The sequence below is a fragment of the Caloenas nicobarica genome, chromosome 16 (assembly GCF_036013445.1).
Source record: "Caloenas nicobarica isolate bCalNic1 chromosome 16, bCalNic1.hap1, whole genome shotgun sequence".
Taxonomy (NCBI): domain Eukaryota; kingdom Metazoa; phylum Chordata; class Aves; order Columbiformes; family Columbidae; genus Caloenas; species Caloenas nicobarica.
This window is the reverse complement of record NC_088260.1, coordinates 9,020,733-9,038,868: the sequence shown is the minus strand read 5'-3', so window position 1 is coordinate 9,038,868 and position 18,136 is coordinate 9,020,733. Positions and strand designations below refer to the sequence as shown.

Below are 18,136 nucleotides of genomic sequence, written 5' to 3'. Positions count from 1 at the left end.
AAACCTCCTCTGATGCAATCAGGCACGATGGAGAGAGACAACTGTTTCACTCTGAAGCATTTCATTCGGTATTTCGCAGCTCTTACAGCCAGCATCTCAGCTGCAGACAGCGTCTGGCTGCTCCTGTGCACCAGCTCCCCGGTTTTCAGCCCTCGTGGGGGTCTCTCTTGCTCTCCACCTATAGAAACAGCTTCAGATGATGTTGGATTTTAATCTCTGATTTGCAACCTGCGGTGGATGTAGCGTCGTGCCGAAGGCTGGGGTGGAAGGGGAGAAGGGGAGAAGGGGAGGGTCACCGCCCGGCGTTCGCTTCTGGCTCCCGTTCCCCCGCAGCCTCCGGCACGCCCGGCGCTCCCGGTACCCCCCAAGCCCGGAGCTGCCGGCTGGCCGGGGGGTCAGCGCTAGGGGGGGCCGCTGAGCCCGCAGAAGCGCGGCCGAGCTCTATGGTGGCGGCGGCCCCGCCATGGGAGCGGAGCGGGAGGCGCGGGCCTGCGCCGCCTTCTACGGGGCAACGGGCATCGCCCAGCCCGTGCTCTCCTGCGTGCGCTGCCTGCAGCAGTTTGCGGGGTAAGAGGAAGGGCCCTGGGCGGGGGGACCCCTGTAACCCCCGGGCGCAGGTCCCCCGGGAATCCCCCGGTGCGCAGCCCCCGAGCATCCCCCGGGGCAGATCTCGGCATCCCCCGGGCGCGGGTACCCGGCGCGGGTCCCCCGAGGTGTGGGGAGTGAGGGAGGCTCGGCCCGGTACCCGGCAGGGGGACCGAGCCACCTCTGCTTGTCCCATTCCCTTCCAGCCTGCTCTGCAGCAGCAGGGCAGCAGCTTTTAGGATTTTTCGTGTCTTCCTGCCCAAATGCCTTGCCAAGGGCTTGCGTTTGCCAGAACGGGCTGGGTTGCAGATTCTGAGGTTTGAGGAGTTCCTCCCTCTGCCCCCCGCTGTGCAATGCTGAGTGCAGTTGGGAGAGACGAACATCGCAAGCTGGGGCCACTCCAACCCTAACCCCGATCAAGCTGGGGCACTCTAACCCTAACCCCGATCAAGCTGGGGCACCCCCACTCCAATCTCCGCCAGGCCAGGGCACCCCTACCCCAATCCACGTTGAGCTCAGGCACTCCCACCCCAGTCCCCAGGAGTATTCCCCCCACACCAAACCCCATGGAGCCAGGCGATCCTCACCCCCATCACTATCCGTTTCAGGAGCACTGCCAAGAGATGCAAAGACAAGCACCTGGAGGAGGCTCTGCTGCTGTCGCGGGCGCTGAGCGAGGCTCTGCAGGCACTGGGTGAGGCGGAGGCACAGCCCCTACTCCGCTGTGTCCTCGCTTTCCAGATGGAGGCAACCGGCAGCTCCAGCTCCTTCCAGAAACTAGAACAGGTCCGTAATGCAGCTGGCTGGGCTGCAGATTTGGAGCTCTATTAGCCACAAGTGACGCGATGGTCTCGCCCAGCTCTGCTGGCACAGCCCTGCTGTGGCGCATCCTTGCAGGCAAAGGGGCCGTGGCGACGCTGCAGAGCTCCCCTAAAAGCACAGCACAGCTGGTGTCTCTCAGGGACCTGGGCAGACAGTCTGACTCGAGGTGTCTCTTGGCAGATCGTGACCCAGCTGGCGGTGGGCAAGGAAGCCCTCCTGGCCCGGGAGGTGGGCGCGCTGCTGGCCGGCCTGGCACCGCAGGGAGAGGTGAGAGCGCTGCGGTTGTGCGGTGGCACCAGATTTCACGGGGGCTTGGCTAGATCCCGCTTGTCACAGGGACCTTCTGGTTTGGGCTGCCTGGGGTCCTTTGCTTCTCTTCCCACCGTGTTGGGGGCTCGCCCTTGTTTGCAGCTGGTCACACATGGCTGCCCATCGCACCAACCCTTTGCTCGTTGCTGGGACAGCTTCTGGCACAGTCAGGACCCTCCTGCACAAGGCACTGAGCCCCAGTGTGTCAGGAGAAACTATCTGCCCCTGCAGGTGCTGTCTCCTGAGGACCTTCAGTCAGGTCAGTCTCTGCTCCTTCCCCTCCAGGGGCTTGTCCTGGCCCACACCACCCATGCATGGGGCACCCCCTGCCCACCCAGACTGAGTCCTCCCCACTTGTGGGAGGGGGAACAGGGATCAGCTGGATCCATGGGATTTCTGCAGAGGTCCCAGCAGCACCCAATGACTGCCCAGCTGTCCAGGGTGGCTGGAAGCCGGACAAGCCAAAGCATCCCTTGCATCCCAGCCCCGTTCTTACCCCATTTACCAGCAGCTCAGCCCTTGGTTTAAGCAGGGGCAGGGCCGGCTGCGGGCACGGTGCCAGGAGAGCCAAGGACTGACGCTGTCCCCTTGCCCACAGTGTGCATGTTCGTGGAGGAGAGCAGCCTGGGCCGGCAGCACTGGCGGCAGAACCTGGCCCCGCTGCTGCAGCGTCTGGCCGCCACCTTGCGCTGGGTGCTGCACAGCCAGCCCACGCCTGGCGGCACGTGGGGCTACCTGGCTGTCAGGGTAAGACCCACATTTTGGAGGAGGGGGAAAGGATTGGTCCCTGCAAGGACAGGGACCTGCTGGAGTCCCAGCTGGGCACTGGCAGTGATGTGCAGGAGGGCTGAGGCACATGGCGCCCTTTCGAATGGGGAATTGCTGCTTTTGGAGAGCTGAGGGATGCTGACAGCCGTCCCTGCAGCCCCCGTCCCTCCTGCTCCCCCAGGCCTGCCTTCAGCTCTTCCAGGCGCTGCCGAAGGACGTGGCCCCCTTGGTGTGGAGCACGGCAGGGAAGAGGGAAGCCCTTCAGAATCTCCTGGGGCTGCTGCTGGAGGTGGCCTGGGGGAAGGTGCGTGTGGCCCCAGAGAGGGACGGGGCATCCTGTCCCAGGCAGCTCCAGCATCTGAGGGACCCTGCATAGTTTCCCACATGATCACAGAGGGAGGGTTAAATGGGGTCTGGTTTTCTAATGTGGTTTTGAGCTGTGCCTTTGCCCCCTTGTGAGTCCAGGCCCTGAACAAGGACACGCGGCTGCTGGCGGGCACAGCCCTGAGCATGCTGGTGAACACGGCCCCGCAGCCCGAGCGCGGGGCCGGCGCCGTGCTGGCCCTCTTCCAGCTGCCCGACCGAGGTGCGTGCGCCATCCCAAGCCAGGGATGACCTCTGGCGCAGGGGAGAGTGGGGCAGACATGTTTGGGTGCGAGGAGACAGAGGTCGGTGCCACTCACCAGCAGTCCAAGCCAGACTCTGCTGCTGTGTCCTGCTCTTGGAGTCCAGGAGCTGCAGCTGCCACTGGCCACCTCCTGCGGTCACTCTGGGATGAGTTCTCAGAGCAGCATTTGAAACGCGTCTTTCTGCCAGGTGCAGGGGAACTGAAGTTTGGGGAGCTGGCAGTGGAGGCCCCCACGATCCTGGAGCCAGATGGGCTGGAGAAACTGGTGCTCACCAGAGGTTTGCTGACGTGCTGCAAGACAGACATCCTCAGCTGCCAGCTGGAGAGCTTCACCCACAAGGTAGGAGAGCACAACCCCAATAGCCAGGGCTGTGGGGAACCCCTTGCACAGGCCTGGCAGCCGCCAGCAGGGCTGTGCTCTCCGAGGAATGTAGCCAGGCTGCACTGCTCTGCACCAGCAGCTTCACACATCCTGCTGGGCATGGCGTGTTAGCCAGGAGCCTGCTTTTTCCAAAGACATCTGAGTGGGGATTTCCCTCTCCTGGGGGCAGCAAGAAGCCAGGAGGTGCAAAAAGTACCTTCTGCACAAGCAAACTGGCAGCAACGTTTGCCCTGTGTTCCCGCAGCATCAACCCAGGGCTGGCCCTGGCCTAGCGCAGCCTCCAGCTCTGCCCAACTCCAGCATTTCCTGAGCCCTCAAGAGCTGAGGGCTTCTGGACAGGGAGCAAAAACTAGCAATAAGCTGCTGTAAGAGCAGAAAAAAACACAGGCATTGCTCTCCTCGCCTGTCTCGTGGTGGGGAAGCCTCCACCTGCCCGCTCCCTGACCTGCTGTGCTCCCACAGGCCTGCCTGCTGCTGGACGTGGTCTTTCCCGCTATGTGTGCCCTGACCAAGGAGCAGAAGGACTGCCACTACTACTGCTTCCAAGGTAGGAGACAATGACCCCTGCCACGGTGGGGAGGTTTGAAAGGTTCACTGTGCTCATGATGCACCGAGCCCCTGTGGCGCTTCATCTTCTCCCAGGGAAGATGCTTTTCTGGATCTTGGTAGCTGGTTTGGAAAATGCTATTAATTTCTGCTCCAGCCCGATGGACACCAACCCTCTTGTGTACCTAATGGGGAAACCACTCCCCTTGCACACAGGGTCCTCAAGCCCGGCAGCCCGCACTGGCTCTGCAGGCGAGTCTGAAGTGAGGGCTGCAGCGCTGCTCTCTGCTCTTGCAGCCTGCGCCCTGTGGCTGCAGCGCCTGCGGGACAGCCTGCCCGCTGTCTGGCGCCTGACGGGGACCCGCGTCCTGGCCCAGGACACCGAGCTGCTCCGGCAACTCACCCAGCTGGTGTGGGACAACGCCGAGACGCCGGTAAGGCTAGGGTGCTGAAAACCCACACCACGTCAGCCAGAAACAGCCCTTCCTTTGCCTGGCTCAGCTGCTGCTCTCCTGCCCATAGCACACCCCTGCCTGTTTCAGCTCCATCAGCCAAATACAACCCTCTTGCCTGCAGCTGCCTGCACCTGCCCGCTGGCAGGGGCACCTGCGCTGCTGAGACCAGGACACTTGTCACATGTGGCCTCTCCAGAGCCCTGTCTCGGTGCTTTGCCCTGCCACACAGCACCCAGGGGTGCAGTCCCAACCAGTTCACACCTGCTGGCTCCCCACCTGCTGTCCCCACGTCCCCAGCTCCTAACCCTGGGGCAGTACGGAAAATCCACAGCCACAGGAAAGCAAAGGGTCTTTTCTGAAGCAGCGAGACAGGAGGGGGAGCCCACCCTAGCTGCTCCTGCTCACTGTTCTTCTCCCCCCAGGTGGAAGGGGTGTCCGAGTTCGTCCACAGCTCCTTCCGACTGCTCCTGGAGATCTACCGCCTCGAGTGCCAGCACTTCCAGGACCAGGAGAGACCCCTCTACCGACAGATGCTGCAGAGGGTGGTCTCAATGCCATGGCAAATCAAAGCCAGATACGTGCCCCTGTGTGCCATTGTCCCCTACGTGGGCAGCCAGCAGGTAGGGAACGTGGGGGGACAGGGAGGCTCGGTCCTGGCTGGCACTACTGCTGGGGTGGCACAGCCCCTGTCTTCTGCCTGTCAGCTTCCCCTGCCCAGCTCAGCCATGTGGGCAGGCAGCTTCCCAGCCACGGGGCTGTTTTAGCATGTCCCAAGGGAGAGTATCCCTGGTGGGGCAGTGACCTGTGGCAGCAACAATGCATCTCTGGGGACTGCCAGCAGGGAGGGAGCTTTACCTGTTGGTGCCCACCAAAAGCTGCTTGGGGTACCAGAGATGCTCAGTGCCATGGGTGACCACAGTGTGGTCTGCTCCCAGAGCTGTCCCCTGCCATACGCAGCCTTCAGTCTGGCAGGGACATCATAGAGTCATTTAGATTGGAAAAGACCCTGATGAGGGGGCCATCTGCCTTTCTCCCAGGTGCTGGACACCTACCCGGACCTGCCACAGCACCTTCTGAGCTGCCTCTCCACCAACCACCTGTGTCCCGCAGCCACTGAGGTCTATAGGGCGCTGGTGCGGCAGCAATGCGCCGAGGGGCAGGATGGGCAGCAGGACGCGGGGACGGCTCTGGCAGAGCGTTGGGCACGGCGCTGGTTGCCCCTGCTCTCCCAGGGGCTCCGCTCCCCCCTGCCCATCCTGCAGAGCAATGTCACCAACCACCTTCTCGCCTGGACCCTGCGGCAGCTGCCAGCTGCCCAGGCACCACTGGCCGCCCAGTTTGGTGGCCGGGACACGGCATCACTCCGGGCTTGGGTCTCACTGCTGAAGGCGCAGCAGAGTGTGGCGGGGGCTCTGCTGCTGCGGGACGAGGTGCTGGAGCGGCTCTGCTGCTGCCTGGGCGCCCGTGAGGAGGGGATTCGCCTGGCGGCAGTGGGGCTCCTCTGCTGCAGCCCCAGCACCAACCGGCCCCTCTCGGACACCGAGGTGCGGCTGCTGCGGGAGTTCCTGCCCCTCAACCTCAACTGCGACTCCTCCTCGTTCCGGCAGCTGCTGCAGGCAGCGGTGAGGAAGGCGCTGGTGCGGCTGCGGGACAGCTCGCTGGCACAGCTGCGCGGGAAGGCGCCCCAGGGTGCCCAGCCGAGCCAGGGAGCGGGGCAGCTCGCCCAGGCAGTAGGTGAGGTGGCCACCCCAGCACCTCCACCACAACGCCGGGGGATTCAGACATGGATGCCCAGCCTGGCATCGCTGTCTGCCCACAGGCTTTGTGGAGTGGCTGCTGCAGCTCAGCATCGCCTCGCTCAGCCCAGCCTCCAACTACCAGAGGAAGAAGACGGCTCTGCTCCTCCTGGCCGCGGTTTTGGAGACCTGCACAGACACCTGGACACCCGAGAAGAAGAAGGGGCAGCCCCCGCGTGAGTACGGGCAGCCCACCCAGAGCATCACCCTTCAGCTGCAGGGGTGCTCCCCCCGGTCCCACTGCCCTGTGTCCCCACCGCAGGGACCATGGCCACGCTGCTGAGCTACGCCAGGCAGAGCGGCTGTTGGGACTTCTTCTCCCGGCCCAATTTGTTGGCGCTGCTGAGCTGCTTGCAGGACAGCACTAATGAGGTGAGCCTTAATGATCATAAAGCTGCCTACTTGGGCCCAAGTCAGCTCAGAAGGGGAGGGTGGTGGCCTTTCCACATGGTGGGCTTCCCCTCCTGCCCTAGCTGCTTTCCCACCCATCTTCTGTCCCAATTTCCCCCACCTCTCCTGTCTTGACAGATCAGAGACTTAGCCTCAGAGCTGCTCATCCGCTACTTCCCTGCCACGTTCCCCGAGCCCATCGCCCAAGCTCTGTTCCAGCTGGCCCAGGACGCCTTGGGCAGCCCACGGGTGCAGGAGGCTGAAGCCGGAGCTGTGCTGATGAAGACCATCCTGCAGAAGTACGAGCTTCTGGCCTCCCCTTCCCACAGTGGCACAGCAGCCCCTGAGAACACATTAGCAGCACCAGTGTCTCACCAGAAGCTGTGTTTACAACTCAGGGCAGTGCTGGTTTGGGTTTGAAATAGCCATGCAGAGGGGAGCTTGGGAGGGCTGGCGTGCAGGACCCTGAGCCAGAGGAGGAAGGAACTGCACAGAAAACTCCCTCATCCTTGCAGCAACCTTTAATTTTTCCCGCAGGTCAGACAGTGGCACCATGAGGAGCCTGGCACTGGAGGCTGAAGCATCCCTGACGCTGCCCAAGCGTGGCCTGTGCTTCACTCAGCACCTTCTCCATGTGCTGCAAGCCCAGTACGCTGTGGCGTGCCAGGACCTGCTGCGGGCAGCAGCCACTGCGCCCATGCACGGTACGTCCCCAGCCTGGCAGGGCAGCAAGTGGCTCCTGCAGCAGGTCTCCTCCCTGGGAATTTGGAGCAGGAGGGAATCGTCCAGGCAGGACTGAGGCCACAACACAGTGCTGATACCATGTCATTGCCTCGGTTTCCCTGTACTTCTGCTCCACCTGCCCAGTGTGCCCATCACCTAGGGACCCTGCTCGCTCCCTGCCCATGAGCCATTCCAGCTGCAGGCTTGGGCAGGAGAGCTGGGGTCTCAGCAGCCACCAGGGTGACCTGAGGTGGGTGTTCATGCAGGAGCCATCGCAGCCCTGCGGAGATGTCTGCTCCAGGTGCCGGAGGTGGCCGCCTCAATGCGGGCAGCAGAGTTGGCGCAGAGCTGGCAGGAGCTTCTCGCCTGCCTTGTGACCACAGCGAGAGACATCACCTCCCTCCTCCTGGGCGCTCTGCAGAGCCAGCAAGGCCCCGGTGCCAATGAGCAAGGTGAGCACGTCCCTGAGGGGGACCAGCCCCAGGAACCACCAACACCTCTGTCGCAGCTGTCCCTGACCCAGCAGCCCCCCAGCCCGCAGGGAAGGCACTTACTTTGGGCTCACTAGCAGGGGACGACAGTGTGGATGGGCAGGGAAGGTTGGCCTGGGGGTAAGGTCCAAAGCAGGACACCCAGGCAAGGATGCTCCAGGTGTTGGGTAGAGGATCCTGCAAACCACAGGAGCAGAGCAGCAAGCGCCTGGTTTGAGGTCCCTTTCTCAACTGAGAACAGCAGAAATAGAGGAAAAGCGTTCTAGCAGCGATGGGGTGCTTGCCCAATGGGAGCAGCTGGGAGAGCAGGGGCTGGCAGAGCACCTGCAAAACGGCTCAGAAAGAGCAGTGGGGCAAAGCACAACCACAATCCTGAGTTGGACACATTGCAGGACAGGAGCTGCTGCCATTTGTGTGCACTCTGAATAGAGACAGCAGGTCTCCTCCAGTAGCATCCCCCTCTCTCTGCCCCACTGAACCAGGTTTTTCCCTTTCGCAGCTGCTGCCCCATCGTTCGCAGACATGGGGAACGCCATCGGCTCCCTCATCGCACTGGGGAAAGGCCAGGGACAGAAGGAAGAGGAGGAGGACTCAGTCCTGCTGTCGGAGGAGCACAGCCTGATCCTGACCTGCTGCTGGGTGTCGGTGAAGGTAGGCAGGCACCCTCCCCATGGCACCAGGGAGAGGGGCAGCCCAGCATGGCACCCGCTGCCCAGTCCAGCAGCTGAGCCCTTCTGCTCTCCTTGGGGCATTCGCCCTCCCTGGGGACAAACAAGGGGAATCTCTGTCCTTACCCCAGAGCTGCCGCAGACCATCCTCACCCCCCACCAGGCAGGATGCAACCACCACCCTCCCCAAAAGCAACCACCTCCCTGCCTGCCCTTATGCAGCCCAGCTGGTTCCCAGGCACTAGCAGACCCCAGCTGCAGCAGAGCCGGGTTTCTCAGCCCGCAGCTCTGCAGCTGCCCATCACGGCTCCTTCCCGACAGCCGCCCATCACAGCAAGCCACATCAGCAACCAAGAGTGCCCGTGCTGGGCTGATAGCAGCACCCACTGTGCCTGCCTGCGGCCAGTGACGGTGGGGCAGGACAGGGATGGGAAAACCCTTCTGTCAGTCCCGGTGACCTTCTGCTTCTTCCCAGGAGATAGGGCTGCTCCTGGGGGGCCTGGCTGAGCTGCTGCTGGACCCGGCGCTGCCCAGCGGATTGGAGCCCCTCCTGCCGCTCCCCACCTTGCAGGTGGCCGCAAGGGTGTTCCAGGAGATCCTGCTGCGGTGCCGGCACTGGGTAAGAGCGTGTCCCACCTGGGGTGGCTCAGCCCCTTGCCCACCTCTCCAGGGGCTCTCGCCAGCGTGGAGGAGGGTGAGCACAGTGGGGCAGGGTCTGCTGTGGGGCAGGACATGGGGCATGGCTGGATTTCAGTGCCAAACCCTGTCACGTCCCCACACCATCATGTCTTCTCACTTTCTCCTTCCCCTTTGCAAAGAGGTTTCTGGGGGCTATGGGGAACTGGTGGGTGCACACGGGGCCCTGACACTGTTCTGCCCCAGGGAGCAGTGGAGGGCTGCAGCATGGGCTTCACCAAGTTTTGTGCTGCTCTGCTGAACCACCCGGACACGGAGCTGCAGGCCATCCCGCAGACCATGCTGGAACAGGTACCAGGCTCGTTCTGCCCCACATTCCCCCTGCACCCCAGGGAGCCCCAGGGCTCTGTCTCTGTGTCCCCGCACCCTGGGGTGAGAATCTGCCTGGCAGCTGATATGCCACGGTGCAGGGTTGGTGCAGCTGGTCCTTAGCCCTGCAGAGCAGCTACAGGCTCCAGCCGGCAGATTTCCAGCCATTTTCTCAGGTGGGTTTTGTTCCTCAGGGCTTAGAAGTGCTGAGCGGACCCCGGAGCAGCTCGATCACACGCCGTGCCGCCGGCTTCCCCATGCTCTTCCTCTGCATCGTCAGCGGGGAGGACTCGGCACAGGCACGGCCGCTGCTGACCCGCTGCATCCAGACGCTGCTGGCCCTGGCCACCACGGCCCTGCCGGAGGACTGGGACCAGACTCTCGACCTCCCGCAGGTGAGCACAGCAGGCACTGAGCTGCTGGAGCCAGTTTGGGGACAGGGTGATCTGCACAAGGTCCCCTAAAGGGAGCTGTGCCAGGTACCCCAGCGTGAGGCTCACCAGTGCGGAGACCTCGGGGTGAGCCAAAAGCGGCAGCCCTGACTGCACTGCCCATTCCAGGAACCCGAGAGCTGGTGGCCCCTCAGCTCCCCCATCTCTTCTTACTATCTTCCCTTTGTGCAGAACCCTATCCTCTCCCTGGCCACTGAGCCCTGTACACTCTCCACAGGTGTGTGCCCTCCACGTGCTGCAGACGCTGGTCCGTGGCACAGGGCTGGGCAGTGCGCTGCTGCGGCACGCCACGCCGATGGTGGCCCTGGCGCTGCAGGGCTTGGCCTCGCCATGCTGGGCCATGAGGAATGCGGCCATCCAGCTCTTCAGTGAGTACCAAGGGGCAGGGGTGAGAGAGCCCTGCAGAACCAAGGCAGCCCCCAGGGTTTGGAGCCTGGCCGGCGTGAAGTGTGGGGGCCCGGGGGATGAGGTGGATGGGACCTGACACTGCTTTCTGCTCTGTGTATGCAGGCGCCCTCACGTCCCGGCTGCTGGGCCAGCAGCGGAGCCGTGGGGAGGGCAGCCCGGTGGAGGGGGTGAGCCTGCAAGCCTTCCTGGGGCAGCACCCCCAGCTGGGTGCTGTGCTGCTGGGCGAGCTGGGAGCAGCCACAGAGCCCATGCCGAGGGGGCCCTGCCTGCGCCCTGCACTCCATGCCATCCTCACCCTCCTGTCCCAGCTGCAGCCTGGCCCTGATGGCCCTGACAGGTGAGGGGACGGTAGGGATGCTCTGCCCTGGCCAAGGGCTCCTCTGGTCCTCTAGCACCGGGACTGGCCCTGTCTCTGGCCCTGGCTCTCAGGAGGGATTTGCTCCAGCTGGAGCATCACCACATGGTGCCCTTTTTGCTCCACAGCGCCTCTGCTCCCTTCCTGGAGCCACTGCTGGGGCTGGCAGGGAGTCCCATCTACGCCGTGCGAGCGATGGCTGCCAAGGCACTGGTGCCAGTCGTCCCACTGCCCCAGCGCCAGGGACTCCTCCTGCAGCTGTCCCAGCAGCTCCCCACTGCACCCGGACAGGTCCGCTCGCACAACACTGTCCACGGGCACCTGCTGCAGCTGCGGGCGCTGCTGGACTCCCCCCTGGGCACTGATGGGTGAGCGGTTCCTGCCATCCCCCTGCCCGTGGCCCCTGTGCTCACTCTGTGTTGAGATGCAGCTTTTTGGCCAAAAATTAGTGCCTGCCCCAACACCACAGGCCTGGTGGTGAGGCTGCACATCTCTCCCCAGGCTGTCGGCCGAGGTGCTGCGCCCCGTGGCTCTGCAGCTGGAGGCGCGGGGCTGGCTGCTCACCCCTGCCCAGCGCTGCCCGCTCGTCCGCGCCGCCTTCCTCCAGGTCCTTGCCCTCCTGCCCGCATCCTTCAGCCCCAGCTTCACCCAGAGCATCCATGATGCCATCAGTGCTGAGCTGGGCAGCTCCGCGCCGGGGACAAAGCCGGGATGCGCCGAGCTGCAGGTACCGCTGCCTGCCAGGAAAATCACGGCTGTGGCTGTGAAGCCAAGGGTGGGAGGCGGGGACCCCCACACTCAGGAGGCACATAGCCCACTTGAGGCCAAGTGTTGGAAGCAGGATCCTGCTTTTGTTTTCCTCCAGGTGGGCTTGGCCGTTCTTCACCAAACCATGGCCCATTTCGTGTGCAGCCAGGCAGCCGGGCTGGCGGGTGCTGAGCGGATCAGCGCCGTCTGCTCACTCCTCCGGCAGCCAAACCCCGATGTCCAGCTTGCCGTCCTGAGCTGGGTGATCACCAGGGAGGGAGGAACATGTGAGGAGCTGGAGAAGGCTCTCAGGCTGACATTGCTGGTATGATAAAGCTCAAAAGTCACCAAGTAAAGGAGAGGGTCCCCAATGCACCACGCAGACGGGATCCCAGGTGCTCACCGAGAAGCACAGTGCTCCGGTGCAGGGTGCTCACCCAGTTGTGCTGAGTTGCCACCCCCTGGTGCCAGGGCCACTAATCGTGTACCTTCTTTCCATTGTCAACTAGGAGAGCTTGGGGTCGGTGCTGCGAGAGAGAAGGAACAAAGAGTTCCTGAGATTGTACCTTGAGGCTTTGCTACATCTTTACAGAGACCCTTCCTTGTGGTCCCAGGAAGCTTCCTGCAAGCTCCAGGGCTCCTCGGCAGCATGTCTGGAGATGCTGCTGCACATCGTGGAGGCTGAATGTCCTGGCCCTGACCTCCTCTTCCAGGCGCTGTGTGCCACCAGCCTGCTGCTCGCCCACTGGTAGGTCCTCACCACTGCTGGGGTTCTCCACCTGACCCTTCCAGGAGATTTCTCCTTAGTCCTTGCTGAAACAGAGCACAGCTTCTCACCTATAAATCACAGCTGGCTTTGCACCTGGGTCCTGCTGTCTCAGGGAAGCCGGTGGCATTTGGACCCTAGACGGACATGGAAGGTGTGACTGAATGCCTTCCCCTTTCCTGGCCTCTGACAGGTTTGAGGATGAGGACAGCACCCTGGTTGAGCGATGGTGCAGGGCGCTGGAGGAGTGCAGCCGCTCTGCTTCGTCCGAGCTGCTGCGGCTGGCGGCTGCCCGCTCTCTGCAGACAGCGGGTGCCGATGTGGTGCAGCGATCCCTGCACAGTACCTGTCCCTCGCTCATCCCTGTGGCTCTGCGGTAAGTCCTCGCAGGAACAGCACTGCCCACAGCCCTGGGGTGTTGCAGCTTAATAGGCTGACCCTACGAAAGGCAACGTCCCCTCCAAAAAATACAAGGGCATTAAAGAAAAGCCCACTCATTCAGAAATCACTAGCAGCTAAGAGCTTCCAGCCTACAAAAAAATCGTGGGTGGCATTTTAATAGAAGCAGCCAGTCCCTTATGAGCAATAAACAGCATTGTTGGGTCCCTCAATCCCTGCAGCGGTCCCTGCCCTCCCAAGCAGTGAGCTTGAGTGGTGGCTGTACCCTTCACAACCCATGAGAAAAGTCCTTGGGGAAAGATTGCCCTGGGGGGTCTCATCCTTCCCCCTGACTCCAGGCAGGCTGGGAATGCTCTGCCCCTCGGTACTCACTGAAGAGCTAGATGGTGGCCTTCCCTTCTCTTTCCCCAGGCTGATAAATGTGGGCATTCATCTTCTGCAAGATGAGGAGCGGGAGGTCCGGCATGAAGCCTCGGGTTTCGCCAGCCTCCTGCGGCAAGACCCCAGCAAGCCGCTCCGAGACGGCCACGTCTTTGTTCAGGACAATGTCGGACTCCTGGGCCTCCTGCAGCTCCTCCTGGGAGAGTTTGGGGACCACCCCAAAACTTTCGACTTGCTGCTGCAGCATCTCCCTGTCCTGGATCTCAGGGGCATCGTGGAGGAGCTGGAGACCAACAAGTGAGTTGCCAGAGCCCTGGGCTGGGTATGAGGGAGCGCAGAGAGCCATGGGTCAGCCCTCGGCTTCACCTGCACCTCGGCTGCCTCCCCAGAGCCACCAGCCTGTACAAGGAGGATGAACCCAATGTTTTTGCGGAGCCGGCCATCCTAGCGCAGCAGCTGCTCCCTGTCCTGCTGCAGCTCCTGGAGAAGGCACCCGGCAGCAGTCCGCTCCGTGCCTCGGCTCTGCGCTGGCTGGCGGCCGCGGGCCCCGGTGTCCTGCGTGACCTGCGATACTGCAAGCATCGCTGGAGCCAAGGTACCGTGACAGGCAACCTGGTGTCCCCATCCCCCCGGCCAGCTCTGCCTGGGGGTCCCGGCTGTGCTCATGGCTCTTTCCTCGCTCCCTCCGCAGGGGCTGCTGCCCAAGGGGGGATGAAGGCGCTGGGCTGTGCCAAGCTGCACGTGGCGGTGGCTGCACTGCTGGCGAGGGCCCGGCTGGCGGCACGGGCGCTGCGGGTGCTGGGGGACGGTGCTGCCACTGTGGCGGGGCTGGGCTGCGGCGCCCAGGAGCTGGAGCAGGAGCTGGTGGTGGTGCAGGGGCTGCTGGTACAGCATGGGCTGGCCCCGGTGCCAACCCAGAGCGATGCGCCGGAGGAGCCAGGACCGCCAGGACTACCATCCGGGGCTGCCTGATGGCTCCAGGCATGGAGTGGCATCATGCTGAGCCCAGCAGCCACGAGGCTCCCGGTTCACATTGCCACGTCCCTGCATTTGCTGGATGCTCTGGCTGCCAGCCAGGACTGTGTGTTGGGTGTTGTGACTCAGGGGAACCCCACTTACTGTGTGGGACACACTCGCTTCATTCCTGATGTTTTGTAACTCTCCATCCTGAGGACACCAGTGCAGCATCACCTCAGCCCATGCCTGTGCTGCTGCCCACCCCGCCCTTGGGTCCGGTTGGGAGGAGGGAGACGTGCACCCCAGAGCCCTCACACCCCCTCGTGCTGCTCAACTCCCACCACCTTTTTTTAATGAACGTTTTGGCTCCTCTCTAATGGCCGACCTGGGCTTTTATCCCAAATAAAGAGGTCGAGAACATCCCCAGCGTTGAAGCCTTTTAATTTCCATGCCCAGGAGGGGTGGCAGGAGAGGGGGAGGCTGCGGCAGGGGGAGGCAACAGGGGGCCGAATGCATCGTGGGGCAGAAAATGAGCAACAGCCACCAGCTGCAGCCAGGGAGGTTCACACTCCAAAGCAACAAATAACCCACAAACACCCAGCTCTGCACCCCAGGGACAGCCGGGATTGCTGACCCCAAAGCAGTGCTGCAGGCCCAGCTTGTCTGGGCAGGACAGCGCAGTTTTTAGCGTGAGAGCACCCCGACCCATCCTCACCCGCTGCAGGGGCAGCATGAGCACAGCAAAGCCAAAGCACAGGTTCTCTGAGGAGGAGAAATTCTTCATCCTGGGGGAATTCAGCCTCTGCAAGGACATCTTGATCCCCAAGAGCGGCCGGTACAAAAACATGCTGGCATCACCCACTGGTGTCATTGCCCACGCGCAGACTTTGAGTGCCCACGTTTAATTTCCGTCTGCAAACCACAGCACACAGCCCAGCCACCCTTCATGGCTCACCCAACGCTTCACTGCAGTCGGGCTGGCCTGAACACACAGAGGGAGGATGCCATCTCCACCCTCCTCACGTGGCATGATGTCATGGCTGAGCGTGACATCATTGTATTGTCCTCCCATGTCACCGCCGCATCATCTTCTCACCCAGGCTTAACCTCCGCATGATGTCCTTCCACCATTAATCACCATACTTTCGGAATTCCCTTATTTTTAATCTTTATAAGCAGGGTTTTCTTCCCATTCGTCAACAAAATACTTAATGGAAAACGCAGGGGGTCAGCTCCAGGGGCGAGCAGCAAGCCTGCAGAAGGGTGAAATTATAAAAGACACCATGTTTTTATTGCATTCGCGCCCTCCCCAGCAAGGAGCAGTGACATGGGGGACTCAGCCCACCTTCCCAGGGGGATGCTACACGAAGATGAGGGCTGGCGGGGAGCAGACACAACCCTCCTGCAGCCCCTCCTGCACCCACGAGCCCTGACACCCCGCCACGGAGGCGGCCACCCAGAATGTCCTGGAAGGGAAAGCCAGTGAGAGATGGAGTGCTTTTATTAATTAAACATATAATAATTAAATAAAAATAATTAATATTAATTATTAATAATCAAACTTTAAAAAAAGTTACTTATAGTTTTATATATAATAATACATATTGGCAGTTGGACTAGATGATCATTGTAGGTCCCTTCTAACTGAAATATTCTATGTATTCATTTTTATATTCTCGATTAGTGATTTATAGTACGTATGATTGATCTATCTTACAATATATGGCATATTATACTATTATGGCATATTATAATATTATACCATATTATAATGTAACATTAGTATTATATATAAATAGGTTTGTAATTAAGAGTATAAAAGGAAGACGGCTTCAGGGCACAGCAAGATGCTCCTCCATGGGGGGGACATGTCCCCCTCCCAGATTACCACCTACCTGGCTCCTTGCAGCCCGTGTCCGGTGCAATGGGGACGGCGGTGGGACGTGTCCCCCCGGCACTTGACGCACACCCGCTTGTCCCGGTGCAGGCGGCGGGTCCAGGCCTGCCCGCGGCACGGGGGCCCTACCTGCGTCAGGCGGAAATAGCCGCAGTAGCTGGGGAGGGGGGAGCTGGGGAGGGGGTGAAGGAAAATGGGAAAACGGGGGGAAAAAGGGAGAAAATGGTGGTCGGAGGGTAGGGTAGAAGTTGTGCTGTTTTCTTGATGGATGGGGGATATAAGGCAGCCATGGGTTTGTGGGTGCAAAGTGGCCATGGTTGGGGGGTGAGAAGGGTAATGGGTGCTCTAGCAGGGTGCAGAGGGGCCACAGTTTTAGAGAGGTGCAAAGGGGACATGGTTTGGGAGGGGAGGTAGAATGGTAATGGCTCCAGGGGGTGAAAAGGGGCCACAGCTCTAAGAGGGGGTGCAAAAGGGCTCATGGGTTTGAGGAGTCCAAAGGGGCCATGGTTTGGCGGCAGAAAGGATAATGGCTTTTGGGGAGAGGGGTGCAAAGGGGCCATGGCTTTGTGCAGGGGTGCACTGGGGCTGTGGGTCTGGGGGGAGCAAGGGGTCCATAGCTTTAGCGGGGTGCAAAGGGATCATGGTTTGGGGGTGGGAAGGGTAATGGCTCTGGGGGGGTGCAAAGGGGCCATGGATGTAGGAAGCGTTACAAGGGGGCCATAGTTTTGTATGGGAGCGCAAAGGGGCCATGGTTCGGGGATTGCAAAGGGGCCATGGCTGCAGGGGGGATGTGCAGAGGGGTCACAGCTTTGGGGAGGGGGGTGCAGAGGGGCCACGGCCCCACACCTACCCAGACGGCTCCTCGCTCAGCAGCAGCCCAGCTCTCCGCCAGGGATCCGTGAGGTCCCGGCTGAAGGAGTCAGGTAATATCTTGGCCACTTCTGGCAGAAAAGCAGCCGGGGTGGGGGACACGGATGGTTAAAGACACCCCAGGCTGGGCAGTGGGGATGGTCACGCGGAAGGGAGGTGGACATCCCCACAGGACCCCCGTTACCTCTGGCTGTCCCGCAGGTCGGGTGCTCCCCCAGGCAGCCGCGGCGCTGCTTGAGGTCGGGACAGGGCTCCCCTCCGTGCCGCGGCGGGACGGTGACCTGGCGGCTGCGGGCCCTGCTGCCCACCCCGCACGGGGAGCTGCACCCGCTCCATGGCCCCCAGGGCCCCACCACGCAGCCCACCGCTGCCAGGGGGACAGAAAGAGCCTCAGTGGCGTGAAGGATGGGAGGAGAGCAGGGGAGGTGCAGCACAGGGGAAAGGAGAGGGGACGAAGGACCAGGGTGACCCCGGCAGCCCCCGGGCAGGGGCTGCCCCGCCAGCACAGCGGCATTGTGCTCGGCTTCCGCAGGCCTTGATCCCCGCGCCGCTGCCTCGCGCTGAGCTGGGACCCCGCTAATCTCCCTGGAGATTAGGGAGGGCTGACTGCTGCAATTGTCCAGGGGCTGCCACTGGCGCCCGCCCAGGTTTGGGTCCCCAGGGCGGGCTGGCTCTGCACCCCCCAAGCCCACTGTCCCCGTTTGTCAACCCCAGTTCCCATGTCCCCATGCAAGGCACCGCCCGTGGCAGTGGCGATGAGGGGCTCGTCCCACCCAGGACCCACGCCGATGGCTCTGAGGCTTGCAAGGACAGTGTTATCATCAACCCACTGTTCTCTGTTGCAGACCAAAGGCCATGGTCTCTCTTACTACACTGGGAACAACCAGACTTCCGTAAGAAAAAAGTAGAAAATTGGGATATTGCTCCACATCCAGCCCAGCCAGCATCCCCAGACGCATCCTGTTACTGCTCAAAGTACATGGCTAACAGAGAAAGGCAAAAACCCACCACCAAAAGCAGCAGCTCGGGCTGGTGTCCCCAGCCCCAGGGCACAGGGTCCAGCCAGTGCTGTCCCACCCGGCACTCACCGGCACGGTGGCACGCAGCACGGTAGTCCTCGCAGCAGTCGCCTGTCCTCTGGCAGTATGAGTCGCAGTAGCAGCGAGCCCGGTGGGTGCCCGGGGCCCAGCAGGCGTTGTTCCTGCCCGGGCAGCACCGCTGCCAGCAGCCACCCACGGCACCTGCCAGGTAGCCGGTGGCCAGCAGCCAGCCCCCGCAGAGCAGCAGCCCGTGCATGCTGCCGGACCCCGCCAGCCCCGCGGGACGGCTTTCCCAG

The 18,136-nt window shown here is 62.1% G+C and overlaps 2 protein-coding genes across 4 annotated transcripts; one reads left to right on the top strand and one right to left on the bottom strand.

Moving 5' to 3' along the window:
- The first annotated feature begins 457 nt into the window (after positions 1-457).
- Positions 458-14,431, top strand: LOC135995438 (tRNA (32-2'-O)-methyltransferase regulator THADA-like). Of its 3 annotated transcripts, none has more exons than XM_065646735.1 (31): positions 458-567; positions 1,194-1,371; positions 1,588-1,674; positions 1,948-1,975; positions 2,315-2,463; positions 2,666-2,788; positions 2,950-3,070; positions 3,307-3,452; positions 3,957-4,041; positions 4,338-4,474; positions 4,918-5,115; positions 5,533-6,229; positions 6,315-6,467; positions 6,554-6,663; positions 6,820-6,980; positions 7,219-7,385; positions 7,671-7,856; positions 8,395-8,546; positions 9,039-9,182; positions 9,446-9,550; positions 9,763-9,963; positions 10,238-10,388; positions 10,531-10,765; positions 10,912-11,151; positions 11,285-11,510; positions 11,649-11,855; positions 12,040-12,278; positions 12,490-12,672; positions 13,107-13,373; positions 13,466-13,671; positions 13,768-14,431. In XM_065646735.1, exons 1-31 carry the CDS (start codon positions 464-466, stop codon positions 14,046-14,048), a joined length of 5,667 nt encoding a protein of 1,888 aa, XP_065502807.1. In that variant the 5' UTR covers positions 458-463; the 3' UTR covers positions 14,049-14,431. The 3 variants fall into 3 exon arrangements, 2 of the variants coding, with proteins under 2 accessions (XP_065502807.1, XP_065502806.1); XM_065646734.1 differs by having other exon boundaries at positions 3,301-3,452; XR_010607111.1 differs by lacking the exons at positions 13,107-13,373; positions 13,466-13,671; positions 13,768-14,431 and having other exon boundaries at positions 3,301-3,452; positions 12,123-12,278; positions 12,490-12,570.
- Positions 14,432-15,393: 962 nt separating this feature from the next.
- LOC135995458 (somatomedin-B and thrombospondin type-1 domain-containing protein-like) lies at positions 15,394-18,096 on the bottom strand. Its single transcript, XM_065646784.1, has 5 exons — positions 17,889-18,096; positions 16,985-17,167; positions 16,781-16,871; positions 15,929-16,102; positions 15,394-15,499 (listed from the first exon to the last, which is right to left on the bottom strand). The coding sequence occupies exons 1-5, from the start codon at positions 18,094-18,096 to the stop codon at positions 15,394-15,396; spliced, it is 762 nt and encodes a 253-aa protein (XP_065502856.1).
- Positions 18,097-18,136: the final 40 nt, after the last annotated feature.

Coding starts and splice junctions, on each gene's coding strand:
- LOC135995438 (XM_065646734.1), top strand. CDS start 464: ATGGGAGCGGAGCGGGAGGCGCGGGCCTGCGCCGCCTTCTACGGGGCA. Junction 6,468..6,553: donor GAAGAAGGGGCAGCCCCCGC/GTGAGTACGGGC, acceptor TCCCCACCGCAG/GGACCATGGCCACGCTGCTG. Junction 12,673..13,106: donor CTCATCCCTGTGGCTCTGCG/GTAAGTCCTCGC, acceptor CTCTTTCCCCAG/GCTGATAAATGTGGGCATTC.
- LOC135995458 (XM_065646784.1), bottom strand. CDS start 18,096: ATGCACGGGCTGCTGCTCTGCGGGGGCTGGCTGCTGGCCACCGGCTAC. Junction 17,168..17,888: donor TGCTGCGTGCCACCGTGCCG/GTGAGTGCCGGG, acceptor TCCCCCTGGCAG/CGGTGGGCTGCGTGGTGGGG. Junction 16,103..16,780: donor CTGAGCGAGGAGCCGTCTGG/GTAGGTGTGGGG, acceptor CCCCCTCCCCAG/CTCCCCCCTCCCCAGCTACT.